At 45.0% G+C, this 22688-nt stretch overlaps 3 protein-coding genes across 3 annotated transcripts in view; 1 reads left to right on the top strand and 2 right to left on the bottom strand.

Annotated features, from left to right (window-relative positions):
• Window positions 1-900: 900 nt before the first annotated feature.
• Window positions 901-17232, bottom strand: T265_05447 (hypothetical protein; the record flags this gene model as incomplete). Its single annotated transcript, XM_009170454.1, has 7 exons — window positions 901-1742; window positions 4106-4281; window positions 7707-8101; window positions 14528-14756; window positions 16611-16733; window positions 16773-16888; window positions 16923-17232. 7 exons carry the CDS (start codon window positions 17173-17175, stop codon window positions 1406-1408), a joined length of 1629 nt encoding a protein of 542 aa, XP_009168718.1.
• Window positions 17233-18858: 1626 nt separating this feature from the next.
• T265_05446 (hypothetical protein) overlaps window positions 18859-22688 on the top strand; it is a gene marked incomplete at both ends in the record, with an annotated part of 16084 nt that continues 12254 nt past the window's right edge. The window contains one exon of the mRNA XM_009170453.1: window positions 18859-18995. Within this exon, the coding sequence (XP_009168717.1) occupies window positions 18859-18995 (137 nt within the window). The remainder of the gene's footprint in view (window positions 18996-22688) is intronic.
• Window positions 19990-22688, bottom strand: part of T265_05445 (hypothetical protein) — a gene marked incomplete at both ends in the record, with an annotated part of 7437 nt that continues 4738 nt past the window's right edge. Inside the window, 2 exons of the mRNA XM_009170452.1 lie at window positions 19990-20168; window positions 22495-22636. Coding sequence (XP_009168716.1) covers window positions 19990-20168; window positions 22495-22636 — 321 coding nt within the window. The remainder of the gene's footprint in view (window positions 20169-22494; window positions 22637-22688) is intronic.

Here is a 22688-nt window from a genome sequence, read left to right as displayed (position 1 = left end):
GGTGAGTCCATGGTAAAGGAGGGAAGCACTGGACCCGAGTTTCGTTCGTATTGTAGCTCATCAGCAGTACATCTCCAATGGCCGTGCCGAACTGCGGACACCTAATATGCGAGGCGAGCAAGCTCCCACTACTGCATCAGCGCATTCTGGATGTATCGGAATTTTCCAATACGAAAATCGATACGAATACGTCAACCAATGCCACATTTGTCTACATGCGTCTCGTTGGCCGAATAACGACCTTTAACTAGTATTGGTCTTTCGGATTTTCGATCATATTGGTAGGCTAGTTGACCCATTCTCTGGATGGCCGAAGTCCAATTGGTCTCTGAATCGAACTCTGCGACCCGTACCTGGTGACGTTTGTCCTTTCGGTCCTTTGACTCCCGGCTTATTCGTCCGCTCCCTCACAACTGTCCAATTAAGTCAATGATTATTGGCTCATAGTTTCCATGTCGGTTCACTGAGTTTGCCACGAAGACACTTTCGCTTGCCCAATATTTTCACGTGCCAGGATCCTCAAGTCTTTAAAATTAAATTTGTGTCCTCATGTATGGAAACTGAGAATCCGGGCTGTAGTTTTCGTCAAGTCTGTTCGGTATAGTGACCAGATCAATCTATGTAGTCGATTCGGTATAACAAATTGCCACTCTCATCGGTCTTGCAATGATGGCATCATCTTGACTGGTAACAAAACGTTTCCAACCTGATTGCCAAGCTGAACGGACAGAACAGTAGCCTATACAACTTGACCTATCAGCGTTCCCTTGCAACGTTGGCAAAACGTCTGTCCAGAAATTCGCTATTCGGATATCATCATCAGAAGCTATAAAATTCCGGAGAACTCAATAACGAATCACCCATCGATTTGCTAGTCATAGAACACAGAAATTAAATTAGCACACATTGGTTGAGTTCTCATTATGCAGTGGAAAGCAAGACGGCGATATGTACATAAATTTTTGAATTCAAATGACTGGAAGACCATCAGAAACCAGTCAAGGAATTCACATGGACGATGACCTTGTCGAGAAAACTCGATGAACCTGAGGAACAGGTCACGCAGTTAGGTGAAAATCAAACCTGGGACAAAGGAATTAGGGGAAGGAGGCGGAAACACACAGTTGGAATGAACACTAATGAAAACAAAATAATGCAGTCGAAGACCAATAAAAGGGCTAGGAACACAGTCCTCAGGAGAAAGCTACTGCATACCGTGACCAAAGCCGAACCCATAAAAACTGAAAAAAATAAGTGAAATAGACTCGGCCAAACGAAGTCATTTCGTCAGTAAATAGCAAACAAAATACCTGAAAATGGTATTGAGAGTAGTTCTGCTGACGAGATTGCACGATAAGAAGTTGATCGACAAACAACAAAACTGTCTCATACCGTCGTCACTAGATTAAATAGGCGATTTCGAAGCACATGAGGCCTGTGAAGTGGGCACGTAAGGAGACGGTTCGATAGGGGAAGGGAGCAGTTGAGCCGTCGATTCATCTTCTAGATCTAGCAGGGAAGTGGGAGGAAGACCCAGGGTTGACTCGTCTGGCCGCTGAGGGACAGGAGGAGGACCAAGGAGCAGAACAAACGGGTTTTCTAGTTGACGTGGATCAAGCTTATACGCCAAGGAGTTTACAGGATAGTTTGTCCGTAGCTGTGAAATCTGTTCTTTGGTTAACATATCAAATTGTTTCATATCCTTCTCCATCGAATCTACTTGTTTCTCAAAGTCCGTAAAGCTGGAGAAAGGACAAGAAAATGAACCACAATTTGTCACCGAGGTGAAGCATCATCACGTGAAAATTGGCCGAACTAGCACATCCGTGTGAGGGTTAACTGGGTGTATGGAAGAAATCCGCTGAACGACACGCACACCTGATCACTTACGGAATTTTAGGCTTAAAATGCCTAAGCGTGAGTGTGGGAGGAAAGTTGTCAACAGCTGAGGACAAAGTAACACCCTTCCGACTAAGGTTTAGGATGGATTTAATGAATCACGACCTATGATCTAATTGAGCTAAATTCACGATGGTATAGGCCACGGTTCGATACAGGCAACAGGAGAGTTAGTAGCGAGGTCGCGATGTAACACATTTACTGTCATCACAAGTGTGCGACAACCTCATAAAGTGGTTTTTCAACGTATTCCATCGAAGCAATCGCCTTAGGGATATGTGTGAGATTGGAGTAATTTTGCCATTCGGATACGGACTTTAAATTGGGTCTGGAGCTTGGTCCTAACCATTCCGTATATATCTATAAAGCCAAATGTGAATGGTTCTGAAAAGCAACCCACTGAGCGTTTTGTCCCGGTTGAGATTCCCCAGGTGAATGTAGCAGGATTAGCCTCATGTCAGTTCGGCGAACATTTACGGCGACGTTACGCTGCCACTACACTTACGTGCAAAGTGAATAACCATTAGAATAAGTTCTCTGTTTAACCCAATCAGGAAGTGCGCGGTGGGTGGCTTTTCAGGAATATCCATCATGATAACTGACAGCAATGTACCAGCACCATATACTGGTGCTTGAATGCCATACAACCCTGAGGGAAAGGAAAAAGTAGGGACCTGGTGTGAATGCACCTCAAGTCCTCAAGGAAAAATTATCAATAATGAGGTGTCAACAACTTCTAGGTATCAAAATAAACACATCTGAACATCAGGTCGAAGTAAGGCGTCTTCAATGGGATCGACCCAGCAGTCTTGGAACGGCTGCATACCAAGGCTCCCAACCTCGTGCACACAAGATCACGTGGACTGCAACCAGGAAGGCGCTGCACTAGGTCTGACAGTAACCGTTTCATTGCTATGTCATAGCCTGTCCTCTGTGAACCTTCTGCCATAAACGGCTTGGAATAGAAAACAACGCTGTTTTGGCAGACAGGGATTGGGCTTACGTAACACATACCCCAACCACCTAAACCCGGTAGGCTTAGCCTATCATTCATTACAAAGTACACTATCTACATGCTACAGCCAGCTAACTTCTGCCAAGTTACACTGGTAATCAAACGCCTAAAGGTTCTCTCTCGGATTGGGGGGAGAGGTCAAATCTAACTACCACAATGTAAGACAGCTCTTGCGGTTGTTTGTATACACAGACGGATGTACGTTAGTGAAAGCTGTACGCGACTTTATTGTCCGTGAATTGACTTTATCCATTATCTTACAGTCATGGGTAACGCAGCTGCTGGGATACGTGAACCGAATAACAAACGCAAGTTCTTCATTCTGAGGTTATCGATAGGCACCAGAGAATTCGAAAAAGGTATGCCAAAACATGAAAGTAGTCTTTGTGAACAAATGCTCGTGAAGTAAACATCCATTTAATCCAAGTCTATCAATCTCCATTCAGACGAGATTCTGACACTCATGACAATGTTGGGGGAAAAACGAACAAAAAAGGGAGCCGAGACAAACTTAACGAACTCCACTAGTTGTGGCAGTCTATTGGACCGGACTGTCGCCCAGATGATTCAGTTTGTGTGGAACAATGCTGAATCAGGAAAAGCTGAAGAGTCCGTAAGACAAAACTTTCTCAAGAGTTTCCGGACAATAGGTTTTCATGGCAGTACTAACGCAGGGCTACACGAAGTCATTGGTGTAACAACTATATTTTCTCAGCTAGTTCTATATCCGAACCCTCTAAGCTAAGGCTCCCGTCAAACAACCACCAATGGTGCATGTTTGTTAACGTCCAAAACCAGGTCAAAAACACATATAAAGCGCCTCATATACAAAGTATATGTGGCGACAACATTCTGGAAATCCTGACACCTTCTGGACGCGCCATTGCCAACCGGCATTCGGTGGATATTGAATCATGATTGGGTCCAGACTTTCGGCCAATGAGTTCGCCTTAATGCTGGATTAGATAAGCTTCTTGACCGCAGAATCGCATAACTGCGAGCGGTAAAGCAGTGCCGGTGCCGAATTACGGCTAACAATTGAAAGACTGGGGATGTCGGTGTGATACACTCGAGTCGTGCGATCCGATCTCCTACCTACAATGACTGTGAAATCGTGTCTTAAACTTTTTAATCACGAAGTTCATCAGATAACGTTCAACAAATACGGCACTACAGATAAAAGGAACTTACCGCTCGTCCAAATCCAGGAGACGGATTTCATTATCGGTCAAGAGTTGTTCACCCTCACATTGCTTTCCACTGCGTCGATTTAGCGGTATTCCGGTCCGCATGCATCGATAGAACTCTTGTTCAGTCATGTTGAGAGATTCGTGCGTCAGATTGGTTAAGAAATGAACTGCGCATGACTGTCGGAATGAGAGAAGCGGGAATGTGGATTGTAACCCGAATAACTACAATGGAACCGCCGTACAGTTAACATCATCTGGAACACATCAGAACTATTTCGACGCACAGCCCCGACAAATTTCACATACAACCCGTTCGTGTTTTGCCAGTACACACCCGGATCGGAACAAAATCCAACGGCTGCTTCTAGTCAGTGCAAGGAGTAGTTGTGAAAAAATAATAATCGAGACAGGCTACTTAGGTTTCGTAGGCCAGAGCCCTAATCCAGGAATGAAAAGAATTCCTCAGAAAGTGGTTAGAACGCTCGAGAACAGGGAACTGCATCAGCACGTTGCCGAAATATTGAGCGCACCGTGGAGCAGTTTCTCACGAGCCGATTGATGATTAGCTTGAGGTTGCACGGCAAAGAGATTAGAACTATCCACACGCTGGTGAAACTAATTAACAAGCGTCGCTAGGGTTCCTCTGTTACGACGTGAGCGACCATTGCACTTGAAACTAAGATGTAGTTAAAAAGAGAAGACAGTGATATGATGATACGCGAAAGGCTGAAGTACCCAAAAGTATCGCGTGATGAATAGTTCCAAGCGAATAATCTTTGGCGGATGTTGAGTTGCTCAACAGATCACGCTGAACGATACCGTGTGTTGGTCATGACACTGGTGGCGGCCCTGGGTGCCCTGGGTCCCGAATCGATAGATGTTTTTATTCTGGGTCATACGACTTAAATAGTGGATAGGTTTTCTAGCAATCGTTTGGCCCCTTTGAGCTGTTTCTAGTATACCTGTGAAGTGTTCTGAATATTCATGTGAAGTTTTTTTAAAGAGATAATAGTTCAAAATACAGTTTAGTCCCTGTGCAAACAGTCATTTAGACACGACCATTTAGTCATTTAGACCCCATCTTCGACCTGGCTCAAGGAAATATCTACTTGGATGGAGTCGGGAAAATAATCCTCCGCAACTCTCTTTTGCTTGCTAAGAGTACATCGTGAAGGCAGACCTTCGGCAACAAAGAGTAGGATCACGTTGGACTTATTCGCAACATTTCTTCACCAGATCACAATTTCAAATTTGATAACGTCTGCGAACACACAAAAGACGTCCGGCAGACACGTGCACCTGCTTCTGAAATGCAAGTTTTGAAAAGACTAAAGGATTCGAGAGCAGTTTGTAAACCATTTCTGTATAGCTGTTTCTGGAGGGGTCTTGCCAACTCTTAGTGGCATGATTAGACGAATTATTCATTCGGAATCGTTACCATAATCACAAGCTGTCCTTATTTACTTTCAGAAAATGTCAAGTGGGAGATGGTTGTTCCGGTGGGCCTCAAGGATTCACACTAGGCTTTACCAGGGTAGCCGTTATCCTTCAGAAATTATTAACATCCAGTCGGTCACTAGCTTTTTTTTCGGTGCGACATCATTACCATCAATTTCAAATAGTTTCTTTTCATCTAAGAGCAAATGGGGCGCCTTATTAGAAAAATCAAACGATAAAAAGCGCAGCTGCCTAGCCCTTTCTAAGGAGGGAATAAAATTGTCTTCCAAAGTTCGCAGGTGTTCAGGCCTAATCAGGCTCCTAAGCTGAGCGTGAAGGTTCCACTATTCGCGACGTGTATTCAAAGGATACCAAACAGCATCAACCAAACCGGCTTATTCCACTAAAAAGGCCCTCAAACTGTCCTTATTTGTGGTCGGTCAGATCGCGAAACTGAATACCTTACTAGCCAATTCATGCTCACTTGATAAGTCTCAACAACCCGTCCAGCCATTTTAGATGGAGTCTGCAGTTTGCGGCACTGATTAAATCACAAGTGACCACTGCGCATCACTATAAAGGAAACTGTGAAGATTCGAGTACGGTGTATGAAACAAATCTACGCATAATCCAAAACACTGTGCTGATTGGCCTAATAGACCTGAGGTTAAAAGCTCCTCAAACAAGTGGGTTGAAACCGAGAAGATATACTTGAATAGGAAAAGCGCGCAACTGATTGCAGACGGAATCGTTCTCAACAGCAATTTGGATATGGAGGGGCGGGGTGGGACTGCACTTTAGTGTTGCGTTATGTATGTATCACCGGACTGAAAGTAGCAGTTTTGGGGTCCAATTACCCTAGAAATTGGAATGAGAGTACCGCAGCAAACAATAGGTGCATGAACCAGGTCACGCGGTAGCTGCATTATCAAGTTGTTGAATGAGCGCTACGACTTCGACATCAATAACCGAGTAGGTTTCAAGTGCTCCTTTGCAAGCATTGATTGAAACATCTTGACAATCCGACAACGACAAACACATGCACAGAAATGGATGTTGTAAAATCGGTAGCTGGTCATTATTTATGGAGTATTCAGGCAAACACAATGAACCGAAAGTTTGGCTTGGCGCAAATGACAGTCATAATCGTTCCTCCGAGAAAAAGATCCCTCAAACGAACCTATGGCAAGTGTTTGTTTACATGACCTACATGACAGGAGTATCGGAAGACCTTCGAGAATGAACCAAACAAAACAGTCCTTTGAGCGAGCCTCTCTGAAGACAGGCCATCACTTGGATAGACCACAAACTTACAACTCAGCCATGACTCAAAAACCAGTTTCGCCTGAACCTGATTACCAGTCTGGTTCTCCCAAGCAGGCATCTCTAACACAACCAGCAACGGTGAAAAAAGTGCACACAATGTCAAAGCAAGACCGTGTAGACGCGTTTTGCTATAAAGTGTAGGCACTGGCAACATTCTAGGAATTCAGACAGCTTCCGGACGCATCACTAGAAACGGAGGCTACGCGGGTGCTGAAATGTGATCGTTTGGTAAAGTCATTTTACTGACCAGCCACATCTTGTACTGATGCGGGGCCAATTTGGCCTGTCAGAGGTCGACGACTACAAGCAAGCTAAGCTTAGTAGCTACCTAATAATGAGTTGGAGAGACACGCTTCCCAGATAGGTCAAATATACCGTTTGCTCATGACGATCCCTCTTCAGAGGGGTTGGTTTAAGCTAAACTGTGTACGGTGGCCAGCAAATATGGACACATACTACATAGTAGTAGTACAAGTCGGAGGGCTCAAATTGGACATTGATTAGGGAAGCCACTTTGGTTGGCGTAAAATGCAGACTGAGTTCGATAAGTGAAAATCAAGTGAACAGCGACGCGGATACCGTTGGCTCGCACGAATTCACCAAAGGACTATCCAGATGACGCTTACACTTCCTCGAATTAGCATTGTAACAAACAGAACGACTACACAGATTGCCAGTAAATAGTAAACAATTCTGTTTTCCCTCCTGCTGCACTTCGTTCTGTAACCAGTTTTGTACAGATTTTAGAGAAAGAAAATTGATTAACGGTCTTTGTCCAACGTGTCTGGTGTGTGCTGACAAATCGAGAAAAATAAACCATTTGTTATGCAAAAACTCACCAAGTTTGTAAAAAAATAACCCGCCTGGCCAGAGTTGAGCCGCTTTTGATTGGCAAAGCGCATGATAAATTGCAAGTTGGAGTGCAACAATGGGGGGTTCGCTTTGACCACGACCCAAATAAGCGTGGGTAGGAAGTCATCTGCGTTGGCTCTTGTGGGAGTGCCGGTCGTGTTGTGACTCAGGTTCGGCTTGTCTGGCTGAGCGACAGCTTCGTTTTCTAGAGTCTGCTGCACAGCGTTTGGGGTACCCGCAAGCTTGTCGAGTTTCATTAGGGCACTTTGTTGATGTTGCTGTTCATAGTGCTGCTTTAGTGCCTCAAAAACGTGCAAACAACATTCGGTAATTTGATCCAACTTGTCCTCGGACGCATAGAGCGCATTGACCCGGATCAAAGCTGGAAGAAGATGACTCAGTGTGTATACGTCGAACTATGTAAAAATTATCGTACACTTAGGTCACATTGAAAAGAGGGAGAGGCTCGTGATGCAAGAACAGAGTTAACAGGGAAAAAATATGATATCAGGAACTATGATGCCAATGGCACATATGCGGGGCATTGATAGCGACAACAAAGTTCATCTTCAAGGTACTTATACTATGTTTTATGCAATATCCACAGAACGACTCAATATCAAAAGCAAAGTTGAGCTGACACACCTGTGCTGTTAGAAGTCCTCACTCTCATGAAACGGTTAGACCTAGGTTTAGTCGCAGGCCAGCCGTACTTCACATCGGATGGGGATGAGAAAGGATTTACGTAGATGTACAGCTAAGAGCAACAGGTAGAGAGATATATTCGGGTGAATGATGAAAAGTCTAACTGTTGAGGAATAATAGCCGTTTCCCATAGAAAGTGTTCTCCGCGATGTCCCGGAGGTAAGATTGTTTGCTGGAGGGGCAGCATAAAGAAAAGGGTCCTGTGTTCCAAGTGTTGCTTCCCGAATATCTATCTCCATGGGTTGCACTCTGACTTGCTGGAGACAGTGGGTCACCAGCATTTTCGCTGGTTTGCCGTCTACTACGAGGGGTCGTTAAGTAAACTGACTGTCCCACTGGGTGATAATATCGTTTGAAGACGAGTGCGGTGTCAACTTGGAAACCAACTCATCACTAGTTGTGCTTTGGTATATCAAAGAGCTCGAGAGAGCTGTGTTTAAAACGCGAACTCACAAGGTGAAAGGTCCGTGGTTCGAACTCAACCCGGACATCTCGACTGCACTCGCCTAATAACGGGTTCATCAACAGATAGTTGACAATTCGAAAATTGCACGCTCTGATCAAAAGTCAAACTTACGTATGAAACGAAAATCGCACTATTCTTGTGGGAAGTGATACAGAAAAAGGCAAGATAAGCAGACGGGAAAGAGTAGTCCACAATCCCACGGGTGACTTATCTCCAACAGAGGCTACCTCACCAGGCACACTCATTTAAAAATCCACGTGCACACCGGCGATAAAATATGGGTACCTCATTCTACTAAGAAAAATTAACCTAACCACCTAGGCAATATTCACATGCTGCATGCACGTGGACTCAGTTAAAAAGGAAAGCATATTGCTATTAGGGAAATATCGATCTGTACAATGCTCATCACAAGAAGCGCCTCCCTTCAACTTGGAGGGACAGCTCTGGATATAAGCAGACATGAGACTGTACATTCCGTCATACTCGAATTCCTCTTAAATTCGTGAAATTAGAAGGCGACACCACCCTGAGAACCATACACACAGAACGTCATTAATTGATCGCTGCCACCGAGATTACTGATCAAGTGAATCGCAGACGGATACACACAAAGATGGTGGTCGGCAAAAGATTAAAAATAGTCTATACTCCAAGTCTGTCCCGTGCATCAAAACTCAAAGAAATGTTCTCTAGTTCCAAGGGGATGCGGTTCACCCCAGACACTTCGGCTCGCTTGCTGTATACAGCGCCTACGTACGTACATTGTGTACCAGAACCAAAAACCGAAGATCAAAACACACTTATTGACCTAAGTTCATAAACTCTTCACTCGCATCCGCCTGCCCACCTCTGGCGATCTACAGGTAGCTCTAGTCAGATGCACAGTGGTCGCCATTGTTCTAAGTCGATGGGTGAAAAAGTTCTTGCCTGAGTGGGTATTTGTTGATAGTCACCTCTATGTGGTTCATCTGGAAACGTCTATGGAGGAGTCTCACAAACTGGAAGTTTATCCTTGTCTGTCTCTCGCCTTTGCTTACGCCGAACAGACTATACCTTTGACACTATCAAAGACTGTTTACATGACGTTTTGAATGTCCCATTAAGGCGGGCTGGAAACAGATATCGTTGCGCTTGCTGGATTTTTGAATAAATAACTGGATACACTCACCGTATTTACGACCAAACTGGGTGCTCAACTCGAAAAACGGCGAACGAATGCTTCAGTCATAGGGATGAACTCACACTGTATCCATGGCGTACCGAATTCCGGAATAACCAAAATCGTCTGACCATATGATGCCTTCCTATAATGTATCAGCCACGCGCTCAAAATGACCACATCGCCATCAGTTGCAGAGGGCGTGGATTAACTGACTGTCGTTCACTTTAGGAATCAGTGTAGTTCTGATGATATTATTTTATGAAGTCGCCTCTCCATTTGCTTCACGGTGCCGCGTAATGGGAAGACAACTAGCTTAAAGAGGGCCTGCATAGATCCAGAAATTAAACGGATTTGTCAGAACCACCATCTAGACTCTCACCTAGCTACACTGTTGTTGGATGTTAGCTCGCACAGGAAGAGATTGGTACACCTTTTCACAATCCCGGAAATTTCACCTGAATATGACACTGGAGGACTGAATACCAGACAGAATAGTGGCACTGTTTGAATCTCGAAGTAACGTTCCCATCGACTGCCAACATAATTTAGCCCGGCGAAACTTAGTGTGCGTTCCTACGAAGAGACCTGAGAAACAGCGAAGGGTAAGGAGATGGAAGGGGCGAAAAACGTTGGGAATGTCCAAAGAACACGAGACCACATTTGTGCAGCACATTCAGTTGAATAATAATATGAAGGTTGATATCCAGTGAAAGCCAAATTGATGTACAAATGAGCATCGAAGGGCGCAATCACCTTCGAAAATGAAGGTCTTAACTACTGGATCGTGGACACCTGCTATCCTTCAGCTAGACGATGAACCTCCACAGCTGCTGTCCCTCAACCTTAGGTCGTGGAGGGTGGTAGTAACGAAGGCACCGCGAAAANACAGCTGCTGTCCCTCAACCTTAGGTCGTGTAGGTTGGTAGTAACGAAGGCACAGCGAAACAGTTACAAAACAAGAGTTCGGTTGTACAAAAAAGTCTTCGGACGAAGAATGCGTCTAGCACTACAATCCGAGGAGATTCGTTCATACATTGTGCACTTAGGATCACATTTTTCCGGAGGGAGCACTGCTTTCTATACTCAGTTCAAAATGGCACAAGCAGACAAACGGCCAACGTTTGACTTGGCAGAAAATTGTGAAATTGATTACGAAAAACCTGTGTACTGTCGGTACGACTCGGCTTCCTGGAAGAAATGTGCGTGATCTTTCCTGTGCATGCTTGGAGACACTGCAAGATATGACTGTCAACCTGGGCGAATAGCGTTCTTGTTGTCACTTTCCATACAAATTAGTATCTAAAAGCGTAGTCGACTCGGCATATCATTAGTAGGTGCTTTAAACAACCAATATTATTCTCTTCTTCACAAAGCTTTGAAATATATTATGGCTGTGCGCAGTGAAGCATCCGTATTGAAGACTGATGTGCTATCGGCTACGTGGATCTCCTCAATATACGCCATATTGTTGTTAAATCGGTGAAATAGTCACCTGAATTCTAAGCCTCGCGGGCATTAACGAAGTCTGATCGTGATGCAGGAAAATCCATTAGGCTACCAAAACCTAGGTTAGGCAGCGTAGTCCAGCTAACAACTGTGAACCCGACTGTTAAAGTTTGAATAAAGAATTCATAGTAATTCACTGATCCGGAGACGGAGGAATGTGAACTAACGCAAAGTGTACATAATTCTTCACTAACAAAGCTACGATGTATGCGCAACCTACGATGAGCGTAACCTGTGTGAGACTGACCGTTTGTTTACTGACACCATATCGGTCAAGATCGATCAGATTCAGCACACGTGTTGATAGGCGACAGCTTCTAAGGAAACACAGTTAATGCACCTGTATAAGAATTGGTGGGTGCTCCTCCATTCTGCGAGGCGGGTTAACATTCCGCAGGACACCTTCAAAGGGGAAAGTTAACTACAAGGAAAACACATACTTATCGGAGACTACGGGAATTGATTACTGAGTTACAAAACTTTGCTTCCTCTGGATTTTAAAGGGTGCGGTTTCAGACCACAACTGCATCCATATTATGCTTCAACTTACTCGATATCTCATCACTGCTCACACGATCTGAGAGAAACTACAAGATTTCCCTATCGGAATCTAAAGATGTTCTAATGTGAAAGCGAGATATTCTAAGGGGTTCCCAGCGTAATTTAAGGAAACGGAAGAATTTCACACTTCTGGAGAGAAAGAGCGCGATACCGAGCATTTGATAAACGACACTACGGTGGGTCTCCATCAAATACCAACGAAACAACTATGTAGCCACTACCATACACGGCGTACTCAGCAAGATTCTCTTTTTTTACTCAACAAACGGTATCAAAAATGGGATACTACCATGTTCATTGATACGCAACCAGCCGATTATGGGCTAGCTTGTCGAGTGTGCTACTTATGACACAGCAGTGATCTACCCTTAGATTGTCAGTCATTCTCGAAGCAGCTTAATTTGACTTTGTTTTTCTTCGAAAAGCAAAAGACATCTACACGGCTGCCAAAAAACTTTTGCCAATAAGGACACTCAGCACATTTCTTACGATTTTTAGGGTAAGAGAGCACTACACATTGCCAGTTAGCAGGACGCGGCCCACTAGGGATAATTCCGATTCCACAAGTGTCAGTGTTTTGTAACGGTTTCATACAAGGGTTTCGAACATAATCGGTTGTGCAGTCGGGACCGATTAGTAGAAGTGCGTACCCTCAGGAAAATATCCGTATTGTGGATCGCCATCTTTTTATTATTGTGCCACTCGCTTCGTTTACTCAAAGTGGCTCCATTAGGATCACCGAACACTGCATTCATTGGGGAAATTGCAATGTAACGGAGAAGATTGTGCTACCATATGTCAAACCGAAAACATGGGTACGACATACGAATGACACACTTGCCACTGTAAAGAAAGATGAAGTGTCACGAGTAAATCAACTGCTGAACATGTTTCCCGACATCCGCTTCCCAATGGAAACGGAGAAGAACAAATTCACGTCCCTAGATGTGCTCGTCACAGTGATAACGGACAGCCAACTGCGAACTGAAATACACACGAAACGCACACGGACTAGACTCTAAACTACTTAGCAACCGTCCAAATTGTCGCGAAGACGCTGTGTTCGAACCCCATTCAAACGGATCGAGATGCACCGCAACAAAACGAAGACTTTATGAGATACTGCAGAATCACTGCTACCCCAGTAACTTCATATGGAAATGCTTGCAAAATGAACACAAAGCTACTTTGCCAAAACAACCAGAAGAGAGGAGGATTAAGCTTCCGTATGTCAAAAGCATCAAGGAAACGAATGTACAGTATTTACCACAATATGGAATAACAGTCGCATTTACGTCGAGAACGCTCTCGAAACTAAAGGGAGGCTGCATGAAATGAATAATATGAATGTGATCTACAAACTTCAATGTAGCGATCGCGACACACACTGCGTTGACCGGACTGGAATCCAGAATTCACGTAAAGAAGCTTGCCAGCAGGAGACATGACACAGTGTCACTTGTTTCAATTCACGAAAGCGGAGAAGGATATCAGTTCAACTGGGACGATGCTCAACTACTTGCTCACGCAAGAACGAAAGGGGAGCGGGAATTTACCGAGCCGTGGTATTCCAAGCAAAAAAACACATCGGTGTCGACCTAGTCTGTCAGCCGCTACAAACAAAAGAACTATACGGTAGCAGGACTCTGAGCCACATGGGAAACCAAACAGTCCAAAGACAAGCAACGAAAAAATCGGATCAAAGAGAAAAAGCCACTAAAAAGGTTGTTCATTCAACCAATAAAGTGGATGGAAATCAGACCACAAAGCAAGGAGACGGCCCAATCACAGCGGGGGAACTGAACTGTCAACCTGAAGGCGACCAACGAGAAAGATAAATGGAAAAGGGGCCACAACGAGCTCAGATTCCAAGCTGACCAAACAAATTCCACGAAAACTACCTCGGGATCAACCAATTACTTTAGGGTCACTCAGTACGGTTTAGAAACTATATAGGTGCAGGCAGAAGAGGAGGGAGCTACCCACTCAACCCTGCATTGACGATGTCACCTCGATTAGTGACGAAACTTTTGCAATCCGACTGCCAAGCTCGGTGAATAGGCCAACAACCAAGGTGTCTTCCAGCAACGTTGCGGGCTTAGCACATCGAATTACTCAGTGTGCTGAGACAATCTGGTAGGGCTTGCTCTGTAGGGCGGTGGTTGCAGACCGCCGGCCGACGGCGAATGATGTTCTATTCACGACCAATGCAAATTCAAACTCATACGGTACGAAAGACACCTTAAAAACAAATGCACATGAAGATGGGAAAACCATAAAACAATAAATTTCACTGGTTTAATTGAACTCTTACTGAACCCAGACTACTACGAATATGTTGGGGTTTGAACAACGTAATACTAAGTGTGGATGCTATCCCGAGTGGATCACGCACTGGTACTTACCAAATGTGGCATTATCCAGTGCTGCCAGTTCTGCCGGTGATCTGGGATTGATGGGGGAGTCAAGGAGGGATGGGGTGATCCAGTGCAATGAACGAATCTTTTCTTGTAGCTTCAAATCTACTGATTCGTCATCGGTGATTGGAGAGGCGAAAGCCCAACAGTATATCCAAGTGGTTAGAAACCGTTCGATGGCAGACATTAACTTGTCAGAGGTCGATTGAACTAGACCCTGAAATGTTATTGATGGATAAACGAACAATCGAAGCGCGATCAGAATCATGATGAAAATCTGTGCATTGGATGAATTGGGAAATTCGTTTCAAGTTCATGCAGACAGTTTGTTGGAGGTGGCTTGCTAACTTGGTCATGACGCAGAAGCACAAGCTTGACGGTGAAAGGAACTACGTGAAACTAAATTGGATACTAGGTACGTGTAGATGAAACAGAGCACCAAACAAAGACTCTGCAAATGGTGTGAACGTACCGTTTAGTAAGGACTATTTTTTTCACAGCCCGCTGTCATGGGTTCTCATCAGCACGTAAAATAGCCTCTCAATGATTCGCCAGACTAGTTCGAATTGCACAAAAACCAGACTGGACAAGAATGTTTAAAGCATCAGGACTGATTTCCATAAGCACGCCACACGTTCGAACGTGACAAAATAGTGGAGCGTCACGAATAGATTTGTAGCTCGGGCATATCAAGCCTTTTCCCACCTGCCGTCGTTCAATTTCAAGCACACGTTGTGCTGCATACCAAACTGGATTGACGGGAGGCTCACCTGGAATCCAACTAAATCTCTCCTTCATGATGTTCTCAATCAACCTAATGTGTTTACGTGGTGACTAAGAACATCATAAACCAGAAATTCAGCTGGATTGCAGGTGAGTCTCCAGTCAAAACCAAACTGGTATGCAGATGAGGGCACAAGTCAAAATTCGTGCAGATTGGGTTCAAGTAGGACGTAAGTTTAACGGTTATGCCTACCAGATGAACCAAAACAAGGGCAAAACCGGTTGTGGGGTGGTGAAGAGTTTTCAGCAACCTTATGAAGAGTGACTAATATCATTTAGTACCTCATGGTTTAATTATGACATCTGTCTGATTGACAACGGCGGGGAAGATTGTGACAACAGACGCGGTGTGTTATCCTGTCCATGCGGACTGGTTAACCCTTTCAACGGCACCCTTCCTGCTTCGTTTACTTTATTAAGATAATAAGGCCCCCAAACACAACAACTGATTGCGAAGCTGATTACGAAACCTTTGCATTTGTTGTTCATCCACAATTAGGTGACCACTGAGATTGCGAATCATGTGAAACGTAGCCGCCTAGACACTTGAAACTGCCATAGAGCAAACCAGATTACTCTAACATTAAATGAAATTTTCAACCCTAGGGTTAATTCGACCAGTACGGAAGGGAAAGGAGAGGCGTTTCACCACCTGACCCTTCCTCACTGAATTACTAATCCGCAGGACATCGCAACCACCGTACCTCATCGACACATTACCTGCAAGAGAAACAAGCCAGATTGCAAAATGATCATGAAACAAAAATAAAGAAGCATAGCCAGCGCATGAATCCGTCTCACGGAACACAGAAGGACTATTAAGTTTCCATAGGCCTTTCAACGCTTTTCCACTCTCAATTTGTGTACCATGATCACCGAGAACCATGGTAGCGCCGTGATGCACGTGCTTAAATGTCGTGCTTGCAGGTTATCTGTGCTAGTACTAACATGTCCACCGACTAATCTGGAGCACGACTGTGCGGTCACCGCTCACAATAACTCAATAACTTTCGGGGAAAAGGTTCGTTTTTTCGTGATTAAGCAGCTAAAAGCTGCTTCAAGGGGCAATACACATATCAGTTCGCAGTGAACAAACCGATCTCCGCGACACAGCGAGGAAAGAACGATTGTGAAGAAAACTTGAACGGTAGATACGGAGTTATCCTTGCAACTACTGGTTTCTGCCTCATCTAACCAAAATAAGTGCATGGGACATGAGAACCAACCGTTTCTTTGCTGCTCTGTTCCGAAATCGGAAGTGGAAATTTTTAAGTATACGAACACTTACCGAGTAGAGCGGCGATTTGGAGATACGATCAGCCATGTTCTGATAAAAATTTTGTATAACCAGCGAGTATTGGTCAATATGAGAGCCGCCCATTGTTTCCAGTTCTTCGAGGAGCTTGGAAATCTAAACAGGGGATTAACCGATAACGAAATGATAGCAAACCAAACGGGAAACATCAGCACTAACAGTCCCCTTCAGTGTGCCGAGGAAAGTGTTGAACGCATCGGCCGCATTGTAACACTCCTCTGGAAGGTTTGAACTTTTGTCTCGTAGGCCATCTAGAATATGTAAGCTGATTTTAAGATAGCGTACCTTTTGTGAATCGGAATATATTTTTCAATGTGTTCGCACCCTTCCCAGCAAGTTGCTTACGTTTCGCCTCAAACTTGGAGAAGGCTTGTGAGGACACTGAGGTGATATTAGCTGTGAGGTTGCGAGACAAGCTATGCTGGAGATAGGTTTCCCGATAACAAACAGAACAGTAGCCATTCCAGGATGGGTTTCCATAAAACCCACAATCATTTTTACATCGAAGACTGGAGCTTTGAATACGAGGTACAGACATTGGGTTGTCGCACACTTTGGTTTCAAAAACAGCGGACCCACCGTTGGCGACAGGCAATGAGAATCAAGCTCGCGCCTGGAATGAAAACAAAATAGGTTAAGCTGTAGTTCGTTACCTTGATGCTGAACTGGAATCGACTAAATTCAATGGAATCAGCGACGTAAAAAGCCCAAGTGCACCATTTGGTTTGATCGACAGACGATCACATGCAGCGCCAGTGAATCACAACTCAAGCGTTTCCACTCGATTATTCAAACCGAGATGTTCAGTCAAATAAAATACTTCAATTGTAGACGAAGAAAAAGTAAGGGAGTGTCAGAGATGACCCCTTATAATCAGAGTGGGAGGACGAATACACTGCGGTGCCCAACTGTGGACTGTGCACGCCCCACGTAACTAGCAAAACATACAGTCATATTATGCGCGGAGCTGATACAGACGAATGTCGTCATTCGTTTCTAACCGCATAAACCGGTCAGATATTTGCTGACATGCACCAGACGAACTAGGAAGGATGAGACCGTTGCTTGATGCCCGTCTTTAACCGATACTAAATGATTTCTATGTTGCGTCTTTAACAGATCCCACAGATTACATTTCGTCTGCTTTTACAGGTTAGTTCATTCTCCAAAATACGCGACGAAACGTATAAACACCGCTTGTCAATGCTAGTACTTACACTGTCAGATTCATTGCCGCCTTTGAAACATTCAGAGGTGCTTGGTTAGATAAGGAACTCTCAACAAAACACGAAATCTGTACTTAAGAAAACCAGTCAGGACTGTACTCAACGGCTGGGACGAAGACTGGTGTGATCAAGCCCAGGATTTCACAACGCAAATACCATGGCGTAAAGCGCAAGGCCAAAGTTCTCCTAAACACATCAAATGCTACCTCTCAAGGTATACATCTCGGATGCAGAAATGATGTTATCACCACCATTATCATCAACAATGACATAAAAAACCAGTGTCCAACAGGGATCCCATGCCGTATAACCGTGTAGTAAGGGAAGAAAAGTGGATACGGGAAGGGCATCGCATTCACGTACTAATATCTTGCTGAGGTATCTACGGTTCCGGCAATCTGAGTAGAAACTAACGACAAGACCATGTACATAGATTGGTAGTCATATTCTGCGTCTCCGAACATGCGCAGGGAAGATCCCGTGGATCTCATCCTCGAGGGAGAGTCACGACGACAGTACCCAGACATTCCACAATTAAAATCACAATCCTCTGCCCGTCTCTACTTGTACCACTTTGAACTGGCATACAAAAGAGCATTCTCTTTGGAAAAATGTGGTTCTGCATGCAAGATAAATGAACGAATCCTCCCAACTTCAGGTGCCGGAGACATTCTTCGACTGGACTTATTGTACAACCGAATACCTGTTTTGTAATAGTCGCGCTGCCAATTCAGTTATCTTGCCTGGCACACTACAATTGCAAATTACAGTGACTGCATGTCCAGAGACATGACCTTACACTTCGAGGGTGCAAAGCGCGTCCCGAAGAATGGCACAACTTTGGTTAGTTCACCCAAAACTGGTGTCTTCTTTTCCTCTTTAGTGATGAGAAGGATATCGTCTGCCTATTCCAGATAGACGAGGATGTTATCACTAGCTGCTTGAAAACCTTCTAGCGTGTCTCATTATCTCATCGATCACGAAGTTGGGTAGAAATGGAGTGGGCACCCTTGATGGACATCATTTCGTGTATGAAAGCATTTGGAGAGTTCCCCGTATATGACACATTCCTCATAAGGTTACTGAGAACTCTCCGACAGCCCACGGTTTTGTCCTTCTTCGGGCTCACCAGGTAGGTGTAGTCCTCGAGTTTTCCAAAATGAGTGAAATACACTCACTTCGCAGACCAGCAATTTGAAGGCGCAAGGTTATACTGCTACCTGATTCCTGCAAGTGGTGGTCATTTTATTCTCCAAAGTTTCTGCTCGGTCCTCATTTTTAATGGCAACGACGTCGTCTGGGCACTCAAGAGCGAAAAGGAAAAGATTTGAAAACTGGGGTTTTGAAGACCTTCCAGCGTTCATCATCAATGACAAACGGAAAGACCGAAGTGCTTGCCATTTTGTAGGGAAGCTCTTAGACAACTTACCACTCATGCTAAGCAGTATGTAAATAATAAGGACAATATTAGGTTGATAAACTTCTCGAGTACCCCCCTTTTGAGCAAGTGCAGTTAAGAGAACAGACGGGTCGACAAAATCAAACGAACACTGGAAGTCAAGAAACACCAAGATTGTGGGTCGTCCGTGCATATGACACTGCTTGAACACATGACAGAGTGTGAAGATGCCGTCGACTCAGCCCCTACCCGGTTGAAATCCACCTTTATGCTCTCAAATCAAGTTTCAGCGTGCCAGCGTGAGAGGACAAAGAATCCACCACAACAGAAGCCTAGTTAGAACGGGATTCAAACTGACGTCTCTATGGTGAACATATTCATGTCAAGTGGGCAGTAGTGTCTATTGCCTATGTCCTATTACCTGAGAAAATCTTTCCTCTAGGTGAAATGCAACCATGAATAGCATGCTCAGTGGTTAGAGCGCGAAATTACTGATTGGAAGGTCCATGGTTCGAATCCGACCTCTGCATCTCGACTTCCCCTGTCTAGGCTTGAACAACTTGGTAGTATCCCAGCTCTCGTGCTCTCTTCGCGTGGCATGGAAGCTGGGAACCTAAAGTATTATGGAGCCGTTTCGTTGAGGGCACCCCACTATTAAGCGAACTCAGCTGTTCCGGAAAATGGTACCGCAAAGGAAGCCTGTGATCGGTAGACACCTACGTTCTTTTCATGGTGGTCGGGCTTCAGTGCTGTAATGACCCCGCTGGCTATAATAGCTGAAGTCCATTTCCAAGAGATTCAACCACACCAGGAAGGCCAATTGTGAGCAACCCGACGAAGAACAGCAAATGCCCGCATTTCGAAGAATCACAGTGCGAGAGGCTCTGGGGGTAAATCTATAACGTTCTCAGCGATAGAAGTGTGAATGCAGAAAGGTGTTTCCTTCAGAAGACAAGGAAATTCATAAATATAGAAGCAGAGATGCTACCTCCTTCAGACTAACGAAATATGGGAGAGCTAGACCTCAAGCAATTTCCAGTCACCCAACGAGTGACGGTGACCACCGGTGTACTTTCCAATCAATCGACCAATCAATCAATGAGTAGTCAGTAACTCAGTCATTTAACCAACCGTTCAGCTGCTGCATACTTCTGGTGCCTAGAGGCTGTGCAGCTGGAGGCTCGCTCGCTGCGATGCTGCCCAATTACACAACCCCATATAGAAGCATTCAAGATGCTAATCTGGTGCCTCTGTGCAGCTGGAGGCTCGGAGGCTGCGATGCTGCCCAATTACACAACCCCATATAGAAGCATTCAAGATGCTAAGGTTGGGTTCGAATCACGTACTTTCCAGGTAGTAAGCTGGCTACTTAACCACTGAGCTATTTCATTAGAGCCCAAAAACCTTCAGAGTTAAAGAGTCTGGTGCTGCCGAGAAGTTACCTGTTGTGCGTAGCCGCAAAAGGAGTCAAACATTAATGCTATATGCCCTACACCCTCGGGCCACGTCAGCCCCCGAGCATCCAAGAGCCTCAGGATATTGAGTCACTGCCTACGAAAAGCTCCCCGCACCCCCCACCTCCAAGAAAACCCTGCATCCACCAACTGCCTTGTGGGTCAAAGGTTCAAGGCGAGGTACCCCAATCAAACACCCTGCTTCAGCGTGGGCAACAGCAAAGGGCCATCCACCACTGCAGGTGTTTGTTCACTGACCCCTCCCCCAAATCCTTTTGATCCATTTACCTGTTAACCGCTTAACATTTGCCTCATACCTAATCATCCTCTAAATAGTATAAAACGAGGTGAACCCTTGTTAAATTCAAGGGTTTTGTTCCCCTTTGCAGTCCGTACGATGTGACAAACCAGGCTACAGGAGTTCTTGCTCAGGCCCTGCTCTTTTCGATCTTTTTTCGATCAATGTATGTTGTATCTCCGAAACTCACATACAAGACCTCAGTTCGGCCATACATCTTATACCGCTCCCACAGATGGCAACTATAAGGCGGAGGAAAACAGCTGCTTTCGAGATTTATCAGGCACTCCGGTCAGCGACGGAGTGCGGAGAAGTACGGACATTGTGAGCCTTTCAGGTGATATAGATGCACAGATTGGTCGACTACGTCCTGAATAAGCCCATTCAGGTGTCCGAGTCAGGTTTGACGTTCACTGCACAGTCAATTCTTCAATTATGAGCCCAGTATCATTTGTTTCTAGCCAGCACAAAGTTTCAGCTTAAGGGCTCACAACCAGTGATCTGGAGGTCATTAACTGCAAACCAGCCGTGGACACAGTTGGGTCATGTGACAATCAGCTACCAGTGAAGAGCTTTGATGGACTTGAATCTGACCGTAGCGTTATTCGGGCACGCGCATCTATCCGCTTTCTTTCCGAAACGCGCCGTTTGATGAAAAAGCCTTCAGTATGTGCAATTCATGGTTGTATTGCACATACTGTCTAGCACATGCAGTGTATCCGTAGCTCAACAACATCGAGTTGGGTTGGCTGAGAAGCTCTAAGAACTTGAACGGGCACAATGGTAATATGGATGACCAATAGAGAAAGGTGAAATGGGCAACGATCACGTATTTGAAACCGGCCTACTCGAGGTCAGTCGCTCGTCCCGACGAACATTGAATCTCATCGCAATCACCAGTCCTGATTAAAGCAGATCCCTCAAACGCCGAATAGTGAGGAGCCTAAGGATTGACAGAGAGCGCTGGTGGATTGCAAAAGCTCAGGAAACGGAGAAGGCTGTTGTCATGGGAAACAATCATATAATGTTCCAGATAATCATTATCATTATCACCGACAGCATGGCAGCAGTGTTCAGCGCTGACGTTTTGCTGCTGTAGTTCCAGATAATGCAATCAACTGGTCCGAGTAGGGTGAGTGTTAGCGAAATGACCTCCGAGAAGGATGGAACCTTAATCCATCCAAAGAGACTTTGTCCTGAACGACGGTTTGAACATTGAAGAACAGTTTAGCCCGGCTCCATCAACTCACTATCTGAAAGGACTAAGTGAACGCTAGTAAGGCGTCCACATCAGTCCACCATCATCAACGTAAGTTCAGCTGCAACTTCGTTGCTTCGGTGCAATAAAGCACCCGGTGTCATGAATATTCTTTGTACTCACATTAAAGGACTAAGTGCTAGTAAGGCGTCCACATCAGTCCACCATCATCAACGTAAGTTCAGCTGCAACTTCGTTGCTTCGGTGCAATAAAGCACGCACCCCACTCGTCTCGGTAGACGGTGTTTCGACATGCGTAGCACATGACCGAGTCATCGTAGTCGATGATGCTGGATGTTCCCCGGATTGAGGTGCCTGCAGCACAACCAAATACCCGTTTTCTACTCGCCTCGTTACTGATACGCTGACGCCATCCGAAACCAGCCACGCTTCTGAGGCATCGGTGGTCGAAAACC

This window comes from Opisthorchis viverrini (assembly GCF_000715545.1).
Source record: "Opisthorchis viverrini unplaced genomic scaffold opera_v5_103, whole genome shotgun sequence".
NCBI classification, from domain to species: domain Eukaryota; kingdom Metazoa; phylum Platyhelminthes; class Trematoda; order Opisthorchiida; family Opisthorchiidae; genus Opisthorchis; species Opisthorchis viverrini.
This window is presented reverse-complemented; position numbering and strand designations above follow the sequence as displayed.